Here is a 12,664-nt window from a genome sequence, read left to right as displayed (position 1 = left end):
TTTTATCCTTGAAGTCAATGGGTGTGCATACCATGGAATTCAGACACTAAAAGTTTGATCAAAAGCCATGTGAGCCAAGGAAATTCCACTCTTACTTGCATGCCAGGGTTCTAGCATCTCTTTTGTGCTTAAATTTTGATGAAGTCATGGTTTGCTACATTAGGATTTCTGATAGAGCCACCCCCTTGTCCAAAATTAGGGCCCTTTGGTTCTGCAAGTATTTATTTGTATTGCTGAAGTTGTGTTGTCTTGGTACAAAACTAAAAGGACACAGCACACACCCCACTGCACATGTGAAGAATTATTTGCTCTGCTCAGTGATATTATTTCTTGAATCAAAGCAAGTTTCTTTGCCAGCAGAGCGAAGACACTGGTCTTCAGTGTGGAGTTTTAAATTCCCTTTCCCTACTATTATGCCTCAATATGGTTAAAGTAGTTTTTGTGTTGCAAAAGCTGTGGTTCTTTGATTTTGGTGAAAGGAGTGGGATTTTTAGACATTTGTGATTCAAGAGTGTTGGAGTTTTTCTGTTTGTTTGGAAGTGAGAATACAGCCCAATGAAATATTGAGATTTTTCTCAAGAACTCAGTAAGATACAGACATTAAACACACAGCACCAGCTCTAAAGCAGCTGTAGCAGCCCACTGACCCTGCTATATATTTAGCATTTTGTGAAATCCAAGCAAATCATGAAACTGTTCTAACTAAAATCTGAGATACTAAAATATAAGAGACAAAAAGTTGTAGATTGCCATTTAGCTTTCCAAGCTTTAAGGTTCCACACTTAATTCCTCGGATTAGGTTTTTCTGACTTTTTATTGAAAAGAGATTTTAATGAAATCGTTTTATTTCATGAGTCAAGCCAAAGAAAACAATGTAAATATGTTCAGACTGGTAATAAATTTGTTGGGAGAGTTGGCAGTGCTGCCTTTGGTGTTATGGTAATCCCGTGGTCCTGATGGGAGGCACCAACCCTTCCTTGCCAAACTCTGCTTCATTGTCCTGTATAAAACATGAAAGCACATGCCATCCTCATGTGTATATTTTATAGTGAGCAATTCCTCACTTTTCCTCCCCTCCTCTGATATCTGCTCATGCTAATTTAAAGACAATGTTTCCTCTCACATGCCTCTCCAGCCTCAGCGTCTAGCCTGCACTTTGTCTTTGGGGAAGGCTAATAATGTAGATGAATTACATTATGGGATTTGATTGTCTTACTTTAAAAGACAATGCAAGCTACATTAAGCACTAGCAACCTCTCAACCAAACAGAAATTCCTCCTTCAAATATATACAAATTGCATGGAAAGCTTAGTTCAAAGGAGATTGATGTTGCTTGAATGTTTGCATTGAATTTGGCTGGCACTAGATCAGGTCCTAAAAGCTGCAGTTATTTAAGCCAATGAGCCTGTAAAGTACTATACAGACAGTATAAACAGGGAGGTTTACTGTTATTAGGGTGATTGTAAAAAATATTTCAGTGTTTTCAATATATAAAAAATATATGATCTATGAAGATTTTCTATTGTCCGTTAATGTCAAATGTTTTGGCAGGAATAAATATTGGTTCATACAGCAATATTTCTATATGTGTGACCATTCAGGACATAAAAACGTGCAGTACTCATAAAAAACACAAAGGGTATCTCTAAATTTCATTGAATAGACAGTGTATTTTGCTTCCTGAAGTTATACAGGAGGAGAAACCATGGTTTTGGCTTTTCTTCTTTGGCATTAAGATCCCTAAACCCTTTACAGCTGGGACTTTTCATATTTTTCCAATGTATGTTTTTTTTTTTCCAGTCCTTTCCAAGTTCTCTCATAGTTTGGTTGCATTTTGGGTTGAACTTCTGGCCCTTTCTGAGCCCAGTTCAATCCATTCCACCCTTCTTCTGCTACCCAAGCCAGATTTCCTCCTGTTGCAGAGTCTGTAGGACCAGATGGGTGAGAGAAACTCTGCAAGGTTCTGCTTTCTGAATATTTTCCTCTAATTGTTGGATTGGCTCAGTAGATCTGGAGGGACCAGTTGGAAGCCAGGACCATCTGCACGAAAGCTCTATACTTTTGCACTGGCCCAAGGATCCTTTATATCCTCTGACTCTTGAATGGCTTCATTCCAGCAAAACCATACTGAAGGAGGGTTTCTCCTGCTATGACCTCTTTAGGGATATCATATTAAAAGTAAAGGTCACTGAGAAACTGTTTCCAGCTCAGGGGAGATAGCTGTTTCTTAAAGATAACTACCAGTTTTAAAAATGTTGACCTCAGGGACCAAAAACATTGAGCTTTTGTAATACTAATTCCATTGAAAGTCCTAGTTAATTTAACACATACAATTAGCTTTTTTTTTTTCTTTTAGCTAATAAATTAAACAACTCTGTTTAGCATTTTTGGGGGAGGAAGAATTTGAAGCAAGTGAGCCTGTTCTCAATCCACATGTTGTTCCTTCTCACGGGAAAAGGAGAGGCACCCTAAGAGTAAAACCAACACTGAGATGTTGATGAGATGCTTATTCAGGTGCTGAAAGTGCACGATATGGAAGCTTGGCCAAGTCTGGGCACAAGATCTCTAGCTCTCTCTTGTCTTTCCATAACCAGTAAAAAGAGGGTGAGGGGCTTTTTATTACCTTGGCTCCTCTGTGGAAGGAATTCATCCCACAGAACCTCAGCAGTTTGGAAAGTAGTCATCCTGTTTCCCTGCAATGTCAGTGAAGAGGGACTCAATCCCAGGCAGCGATTCATCCTAAAAGGCTGAGGTTATCTATCTATTTTATAGATATTAGGAAAATATTATATATATTAGGAAGAAATTCTTCACTGTGAGGGTGGTGAGGCCCTGGCACAGGTTGCCCGGAGAAGCTGTGGATGCCCCATCCCTGGAAGTGTTCAAGGTCAGGTTGGATGGGGCTTTGAGCAACCTGGTCTAGTGGAAGGTGTCCCTGTCCATGGCAGGGGGTGAGAACTAGTTGATCTTTATGGTCCCTTCCAACCCAAGCCATTCTATGCTTCTGTGATTCTATTTTAGGATCAGATGATTCATCCGCCCCCCTCTCTTCTCAGACTATAGCAAGAGCCTGAGAGAGTAACTTTTATTAGAATTAAGTGAGATCAGATGAATCCTTCCCACTAGGATTGGAGCAGTTTCAACTGAGAAAAGCACACTTCTTGCCAGGATGTGTTTATAGCATATGTAACCTGAAAATGGGCTGAAATCCCACGTAAGTCAACAAATGGCTCTAGTGAGGTTGGAACTATATGATCTTTAATATCCTTCCAACTCAAGCCATTCTATAAGTCTATGAACTTCCAGTTAGATTTAAGCATGTACTCTTAAAATAGGGCAGAATCAATGTGAACTTAAAAGTTGTTTTAAGGGCTTTGCTAAATCAAACTGTAACCGGTCAGGGTACCTCAAGCACTGTTCAGTTAAGCAGCTTTTCTAAAGTTAGGCAAAATATATACAGTTTGATGGAGGTAGTGCTCAGGTCCCCTGTGTATTTTAATTCTTAGAATATAGCTGGAATAACATCGCGCTCCACAGCTTTACAGCCATTTGTACCATCAGCATCCAAAATGGCTGATGTCAGTGTCAGCAAATAGTTGCTTTTTGGCCTGGAGATGATAAATTTTACCTTAATCCACATTTTTTAAGCTGCAGTGAGGATTTAATTCAGAAGGAATAAATCCTAGTAATTGAGAAGGATAAAATTTCCAAAGAGAAAGAAGTCAAGTCAGTGGGAACTACTTATGAGCTATCAGATTTGGTTCTGATAATCACCACTGACTTTTAAATTCTCTGTGCATATGTTGTCACTAAATGTAGCCAGTGCCTTCCTTTTTTAGGAATTTGTTCAGCAAGCAAATCTCAGCTATTTCCTAATATGATTTTATTATGGTTTTGGAAACCCAAGAGCTGATGAGGCCTGAGAAGTCTTCAGGAACGGCTTGTGACTCTGTTCCCTCCTCTACAAATACCCAATAATTTCAAATTTACAGTTATCAGAGGAGAAACGCTGCAGTGACTGAAATGAGGCAAATTGCTTCATTGTATGAAAGTTTGTGTCAGAGGCAGCACAAGAAGTTGTAAAATGTAAATCTCGTGCTCTCAAATTTCCCCGTGTTTTCACAGAACTGCATCTGTGACTGTGCAGCACTACAAAAATTTCCTGTGAATGTGCTAATAGGCCTTATGAGAATGTTCTATCACCATCCATCTGTCACTTTTTAACAGGCCTGATTGGCAAGCACTTGTAACAACTGACATCTGTTCTCGCTTATTGATATGTAGATTTATGGTAATTGCTGTGAACAATAAGACACAAAATTACCTAAGGTGAACATTAAATTAAATTTTCATGCCCCTATCCTTATAAATAATTTTTTTGAAAAATCTTAAGTTTCAAGCAAGACATACTGTGCATCTGTTTTGTACATAATTTAATTGTTTTTTTAATCTGCCAAATGACAAAATGAAAGTTGAATTTCCTTGCGATCTTGAATATTTGCCAAGCTGATAGTGCATTGGTAAATACATGTTATTAAAAATGGAATCAAACTGTATTGTGATTCTGGTTTTTTTAATCATTTCCCTTTAATTCCCAACATTGTCTCCATCATGAAGATCAAGAGTTATTCTGTACCCAGAAGGTTTTTTTCCTCTACGGCAGGATTTTCATTTTTCATGTGCAGCTCTGCCTATGAGGCTGTTCCTCAGTGTTAAGCAATTTGCATTTCTTCAGAGAGAGGTGCATTTGCTGAGTGAGCAGCGCTTTCAAATAAAACCCATCTACTCATTTGCGGTCCAGCCCTCTTGCGGGATTTGGGACTGCTTTGAAAAAACTGTAGGATGTGAAATGTGTGCAGAGTGTGTGAAAGGGGAGAGAATGAGAAAGCAGATTCATCCCACAGAACTGTACCTCAGCTGCAGTTCAGTTGAACTCAAAATCCCCAGTTCAAAGCAAAGTACTTTCTGGGAGTGGGACTTGAGAGCATTTGGCTTCCCTCCTCTGAGGTCGTCCTATCAAGTGGGACGTTGATGCTCCTGACAAGTTGATGGGAGAAACCAATAAAGAGGGAGCAGAGATGGTAAAATGCCTGGGGAACATGAAACAGTGATGACAGGACTTATTTTTTAGATGTTTAAGCAGACAGAGGATCCTAAAAAGGTTGCATATTAAGTGATAAAACTGTTGACAAAATCAGCTCTAGAGCGTGCTGGGTGACAGTGTGTGCCATGAGCCCTTGCTGACAGTCACATTTGGGTGCTCTTGCTCAAGTGTGACAACAGCAAGGAGTCTTTTTTTCCTTCAGGCACCCAAGCTGACACCCTATAACATCTGCAGACCTGTTTTGTGGCCAGGGTCTTATAGTCTACAGTAAAACAGATCAGATGGGGAGACAACTTTGTCTCCACTGAGCTCTTGTTCATTCATCTTCTACGGGCATTGAACTCGTTTGTCAAATTGATGGGTTCTTCTTGTGTTTCCACAGGAAACATCCCACTATATTAAAAAAAAAAAAAAAAAAAAAAAAAAGGTTTTGTGGGATGAGGCAATGATGGTATTTGTTTTGCATCCACATGGGCACAACAGTTGAATTTGAATTGCATCTTGCAAAATTGTTTGGGTGGGTAGTGTTTGAGAGAAGACTTATTTTTTAAGATGGTCATTAGCTTCCAAAAGAAACCTGAAAGAGCAGTTTTGGTCACAAAATTCCTCCAAGTGCACTGTACAGATTACAGACTAAGAAGGGCTGTATCTTGGATCAGCTAAAACCTTAACTCCTACAATTGTCATTGTGTCACATTTTCAAAAGCACCATCTGAGCTGACTTTGGGTATTGACTGAGGCACAGACATTAGAACCTCAGCCAGACCAGGTGCTCACCTGAGGCCTGACCTGCCTGTTGGAACATGCTGTGTTAAAATCTAAATTAAAGCCCCTTGCTATTTAAATGCCTCCATTTTCGAAGGTGCTCACTAAAATGCAGGTGTATCTCCCCTGCATCTTCTAAAATAGTGAAGCAACAGATGACTGAATAACTTGATATCACAGTCCAGAGCTTACAGCCCGAAAGTCCGAGCCTCAATGACGGCTCTGTGGTCAGGCTGATACTAATATGATGTACTTAGTTCATATATGTTTTTAGAAATGAACTATCGAAAGGAAATTGAGCACAATTATTGGTTACTGTGCAGTGTAACCTTAGTAGTTATGTTCAGAGGAGACATGGGAAACAAATTGTGTTCATCCCAATTATATGACCCTGTCCTGAATGTGTTTTAAATGTTAGTTATCTTCTTTACACCCCCTGTTGTGTCAGGAAATAATATTGCGCCTGGGCTTCACACAGAGTTTAAATGACTTTTAATTCTGCACTACCCTTACAAGAAGAAGCACAAACCAGGTTTAATTTTCCTGAAGCATAGGCTGGTGCCTTTGCTGCATTTTCTCAACTCCAAGGTAGAGAAGTGAGAGATACCATTCAGGAAGTGAAGGAAGTGGTTCCAGAATATAGATGTCTTGGGAGTGAAAAGAATTGAGTTTCTTGGCAAGGCGCACCCCAAGCTCCACATCCATTAACTATTTTCATTATGATGATGATTATGATGATGATGATGGTGATGATGATGATTACCTGTTTTAATTAACCCTATTTCTTCTCCACATAGGCATGAACGCTTTACAATTACAGAATTTGGCAACTTTAGCAGCCGCAGCAGCCGCCGCCCAGACCTCAGCTACCACCACCAATGCAAATCCTCTCTCCACAACGACTGGTGCTCTGGGAGCCCTCACAAGTCCTGGTAAGAGCAGAGGGCTTGATTTCAACATGGGGGTAAATTGGAACATGAGAGTTAAAATGGTGATTCCATGTTGTGTTTAGGTTCCACGCCCACATGCGTTCTGGAGACCCTTTAATTACTGAATACATTTTTCTTGCTGTTGTTTTTAAGCAAATAACTACTTTTTCAAGTGGTCTGATGTGGACATGTTCACCTTTCCCGTGTCATTTCAGGGGCCATTAAAGCCTAACAGACCCATCTCACAAAATTTTGTGTGAAAACTGCAATTGCATGGGAAACTTAAACTAAAATTAACTTTTCAGGAAGACTTCAGAACATGACAAATTCTTCCTGTCTACAGAAAAATCAACTCAGATGGTTCTGAGAGACTGATCTTTGATTCCCAGCACATGCTGGGAATTGCCTTTACCCATCATGGTGAAGACATTCTCTCCTTTTTTTCCTTCTATTTTTTTACTGTAGCTCAACTGAGCTTTCTTCTGATCCTGAGTATACAGTCACAGAAGTGATATCAGATGCACAAGGAATACACAGACAAAAGAATAGTCAAAAGACAGCTTTATGGGGGGAAAAATGGACAGGATAAGAGGTGGGGATGCCTCCATGACCACCCTGTGGACTTCCAGCCATGAATGTCTGATGTCTGCAAAACCCTAGAGAGAAATCAGGGTAAATTCAAACTTCAGTAACACTTCAGCAACACTTCAGCATCTCCAGAATCCAGAGAGAGAGAGATATTGATTCAGTGTAGTTACTCTGGATTTACAGTGATGTAACTGAGTGGAGAATCTGGCCACTTATCGTTACATAAAGGCTGCAGGGTGTAATTATTTGCATCATGAAGTGTGTTTATTGCTGTTCTAAAAAACATTCATATTATTTTAGACACCACTAAAGAACGTTTGTGTTTAATCTTGTTTAAGTGTGTATTTATTCCCCGTGAAAAAGTAATTCATGGCAGACGGTTTGAGCTCATCAGTAAGGAAAACAGCCTTCACTGCACAATAGAACTGGGACCGAGTGTGGTGCCGGGTGTTGGCACTGGCCAAGGCTTTCCGTTAAATTGCAGTTTTATTGTTTGTTTGGGACAGAGGTTAATACCTAGTTTGTGCAGAATTTTCCCGTTTCTGGCATGAGCCTCATTTCGACCTAAAAATAATATTTAGTAGCAACATCTCCGAGAGGCAGGTTGGGTGAAAATAATTTTGGCTTGCTGATATATGTATATATGTATTTTTGAACCTGGGCAATCTCTCCCCTCTGTCCTGGAGCTGGGACTTAACGCTTTGCAAAAGGCTAGTCCCAGTGTCAATGTTTCCACGTTTCTCCTGTCTAAATGTCACCCATTTACAGAAGCAGAAATGTTGCATTTCATGGATGTTCTGTGGTATCTCTGTAGTTTAGCTGTTAAATGTCTGAGCAGCCTGTCCTCCCAAAATGCACTCAACATACCTTGATCCATACTGACAAGACTTCTCGGTGTTCGGTGCTATGGTGCAGAGGGGCTGCAAATTAACTCTTTTTTAATCATTGCTGCTCTGCAGCAAAGTGGCACCAGAACATTCCTGTCATGCACTTTGTCTTGCCATGTCAGCACAGAGCTTGGACTCAACCTTAAGGTCCACATTTGCATCCTTCCCTCCCAACACAGTTTTCTTATCCAGCCTGGCTGACTTGCTGTTCCCTCTCTTAACATGGTCTTGAGGCTTCTTGAGTACCTGGAAAGTGTTTTTATCTGATGTCCAAGTCTTCAGAGGCCGTGATTAACCAGGTGCTTCAGCTGGGCTAGGCAGATACCTCAGCTTTGTATTGCTCAGGGTGGTATTGTAGAGCAGGCACCAGGTTTTTTCCAATGAGATTAAAGATTTTGGCTAACACATTGAACTTCTTATTTTCAAAAATTTCTGGATATTTAGCCTTTGAAATAGTGTATTCATTATGCCAGTTGATTTTGAAAGTCTTATAGATAGTATCTGTACACAATTGTTTCTAATATTAGACATTTTGGTGTGCCAAAGAAAAATGTGTATCTAATAGATCCACTGACCTATTTATATTGCACAACCAACCTAAAATGCAGCCTTATTAAAATGTTCTTCAGTTTAACCTTCCTTATCTGGTTCCACATTCCTCACCCTGTTAAATATTTTGTAAACCTGAATAATATCTTCAATGATCCTCCTCTGCTCTATGGAAAATGAATTTAGTTTGATAAAGCTTTTCATAATATCTCAAAGAATTGCCACTAAAGCTTGAGATACGTTGGCAGAAAGCATTTAAATCTGACTTTTAGTGTGTGGATGTTTGGAGGCCTTGAGGATATTTTTTTGGTCTAGTTTTCTTTTAATAGAACACTTCAGTTTGTTGTGTTTTATAAGCGTAAATTATTTTGTCTGATTTCAAAGCCTGCACTAAGCTTAGGAAGAAATGTTTGTGTCTCTCCAGATAATGTATTAAATTAATATTTCTCAGTTGAGAAAACAGTCCAAATTTAGGGCAGTGCAAAGGTAGATGCTTAAATGTAATCCTTTGCTTGATGCTGTTAAAGGCAACATACTGCACAGAACCAGAGTGGGCATAAGTGTGTGTTTCTAGTATGCCTTAAACCATGGCAGCCACATAAATCATATCCATGTCTCTACCCAGATGTGTCTTTCCTGAAGGTTTCTCCTGAATCAGTCTTTGACCAAGAGCTCTTGTTCTGTCCTTTGTAAATGTGTCATAAGAACCCCAAAAAGTGGTTATTTCAGTTAAAATTGATCTTGAGGCCTGATTTTACATAGATAATATTTAGCAACCTTCGGTGCATCAAACTAGTACAGAGAGGATAATGGTGAGACCAACTTTGATGCATTGGCAACACAGAAAAACAGGCCAGGAAGTGAGGAACCAACAGGACATCTGATATTTGAGGATTTCCAAACAAATTAAACTCCAATGATCTTTCCCTCTTACATTCTGACTAAATAACTTTGACCGCAAGAGAGTCTAAGGACACTCATTCTCCTCCATGTGCTGAATGCTTTCTCTTATGCTTGAAAGACTATTCATTCAGAAAGAACAGAGACAATACAATCCCCCAAACTATTAATTTTTTCATAATTGTAAATTTATAATTTCAATTTTGCATACCCATGGAAGTCTCTCCCTACAGCATTGTTAGAAATGATTTTTTAAAAGCCTTTGCTTAAAAAAACATGAAAGATTAAGCTTTCATTTTAGTAAAAATCCCCTCAGGCAATAAATAGGTTCTTTTGTCTCTTGGCCCTGGAAAAAAAATTAAAATGGTTTAAATTGCCTATGGTTAAAGTAACTGTTTCTTGCAATTATCAGATGGTAGTGAATAAAAATTAAAATGAAATCATGAAAGACTAAAAGCCAGGTAAATGCATATTATGTCTTTCATGAGTTTCTCATGGGTCTTTTGAAGACTCATTTAATCATGTTTCTTGTCTTTTATTTTGATATGATAATTGTTTCCTTTATTTACTTTAATCACCTCTATTTAGTTAATTAATTCTTCACTTTATTTTCACTTCACTTGCTTAGGATACTTTTTCTGTTTTAAAGGGAGGTACCAGTAGTATTTCATACCATTTTAAAGGCAGGTACTTGTAGTATTTAGTAAAACAAGGAGTTGGGCTGGGGTAGCTTTTACCTGACTCCAGGTTGTCTGATCCAGTTTGTCTCAATTCCCTTTTGCTTGGGCCTTGGAATTTTGCATTTCCTGTTAACTAGGAAGGGATTTTGGAGGGACTCCCTCAGCTGTAGGTATCCACACTGTAAATTTCCCAGTTTGGGCAGGATGAACCTCAGCCAAATGTCAGGAACCTTATTCTCTCCTCCAGAGACTGTCCTTGACACGTCCTGCAAATGGATCACTGAGCAAAGAGCTTGCAGGGAGGCTGCTATTCCAGAGCTTGCAGAGATTTAGGGTTCATTCAGTGGGTGGTGGGAAGGCCTGGAGGTGGATATGAAGGAGGGACATACAAACTCAGGATCAAAGTATCTGCCTCTAACACCGTCTGACATTTAATTTGCCTCAGTTGACCCACTACCCTAATTTTCCCAAGGATAATAACGTGTATTTTAACTGTCCTGGGTGGTACAAGATTAATACAGCTCTGTAAAACGTGGACCAGTCAGAGCAGGCTGGTGAAAGCCACGTCCCATCAAGGTTTTAGTATCTCCAAGGATGGAGATTCCACAGCCTCTGTGAGCTCATTTCAATTTTGTGTCTTAAAATTCATACACAAATGTTTTTTCAGTAGCCAGTAGGGAAGCCCTTCTATGTGCAAATGAAGAGACGAAACATCTAATTATATATCCAAATTTATCTGCATGAACATACACAATATAATTTCTGAGCTGTGGGGGGATAGAATTGCTAAACCAGAAGTTAATTCAGTTTCAGACTTGGGAGCCTTCATTTTCCATGACATTTTCATGATTATTTGATTCTCTAAACTATTATTTATTCACACAGCTGAACTAGATATTCATGCTTCAGTAAAAAACTCTTTAGGTTTATCTGCTCTGTAAACCTAAGAGGAAATATTTCTGGAAAAAAACCCAAACTGATAGTGTAGACTTTTTTCTTTTAATGACCTCTTAAAATCCAGCCCAGCTTTTGTCATCTTGTATCAGTATTCAGCCATTAGCTCTTATGTTGAAAAAAAAGTTCTCCTAAGTCTAAAAATACTCATTTTCAGACGGATGCTGACATTGAAGAATAACAGCCCCAAAAAACAGAAGACTGTGAAGTATAGAATAAACTGAAAAAAAGGAAAAAAGATTACACTGCCTGTCCTGTAAGAATTAATTCATTCTTTCCCTCTTCTCAAAGCAGAGAATTATAACTTCTAGCTATGATCCATGGCTCATTATTTTCTCTGCCCCCTAATCTGGGATGAGGATTGTCTTTGTTAGTTGAAGGTGTTCATGTTGTGAACACAGTTGTCAAAATGTTAGAAATTTTATAGAATATACAAGATGCTTCAGCTGAGAAGCAGTGAAGAATGTTCAAATACTCATTCTTAGAAGATTTGCTTTTTGTTCACTTCAGTACAAAACATTTTTCTCCAATCAGCGGTGCAAGGCTGCCACCGTGACATTTTGTTAGAGGCCAGTGCACCCACTGAGATAGCTGTGATTCGCTTCCAGGATGATGCAAAAATAATGCTACCAGTAGGTGTGTAGGAAGGTCTGACAGTTTGCTAAAAGAATGAATTGAAGTAGTTGTCTCATGTTGGAAAAGATCGGTTTAAAATGCGGAATGGCACTCGTCACACTGTAGTAACAAATTGATTATTTTTGTACCATTTCATGTGGAATTAATGCAAGTTCCATTATTGTAAAGTCATTTAAAATAAGCTTTGCTAGTTTTGCAGAACATAGAAAACTTCCCAAGTATAACTGTTCATTATTTTTAGTATAAAGATACAGTTGATAAATATAACACGTAGCTTAAATAAAGGTTTATACATTATACATCCAGTGCACACTTAAACATCCCAAGTGTATGTTTTTAAATTTTGTATTTAAATCTAATTATAAAATTAGCACCCTTATCTTAGTGCTTGGAGGACAGAGAAGTGCAATGCCTTAACCCTGATCTCAGCACCAATTTTTTGGAAGTATGTGTTTTCAAGGAAGCTATGGAAGAAAATCTTGCCTTAGCATGCCCACCTCCTGTTATGGGACTACATAGGTATGTGATGAGAGAAATAGTCAGCTGGTCTTACCCACATCGTGTTAAGTTTCTGAGTCTGTGATTAGGCTTCTAAATAAGTGAATTGACTTTCACTGCTCTTAGTGCCCAGAGATTATGATACTCCTTGGAGAGGTATATTGGTACTAAGCC

General features: G+C 38.9%; 1 protein-coding gene and 1 long non-coding RNA gene across 16 annotated transcripts in view; both read left to right on the top strand.

Moving 5' to 3' along the window:
• The window catches only part of LOC135415034 (uncharacterized), a 621,260-nt gene that overhangs the window by 396,583 nt on the left and 212,013 nt on the right, over positions 1-12,664 (top strand). The gene's annotated exons all lie outside the window — the stretch shown is intronic.
• CELF2 (CUGBP Elav-like family member 2) overlaps positions 1-12,664 on the top strand; it is a 558,920-nt gene that overhangs the window by 508,786 nt on the left and 37,470 nt on the right. For all 15 annotated transcript variants that reach the window (XM_064656529.1, XM_064656521.1, XM_064656523.1 and 12 more), the window contains one exon: positions 6,667-6,801. In XM_064656529.1, the coding sequence (XP_064512599.1) occupies positions 6,667-6,801 (135 nt within the window). The remainder of the gene's footprint in view (positions 1-6,666; positions 6,802-12,664) is intronic.

Source organism: Pseudopipra pipra, chromosome 5 (genome assembly GCF_036250125.1).
Source record: "Pseudopipra pipra isolate bDixPip1 chromosome 5, bDixPip1.hap1, whole genome shotgun sequence".
Taxonomy (NCBI): Eukaryota; Metazoa; Chordata; class Aves; order Passeriformes; family Pipridae; genus Pseudopipra; species Pseudopipra pipra.
Note: the sequence above shows the minus strand (reverse complement) of the source record. Positions and strands in the feature narration are given on the sequence as shown.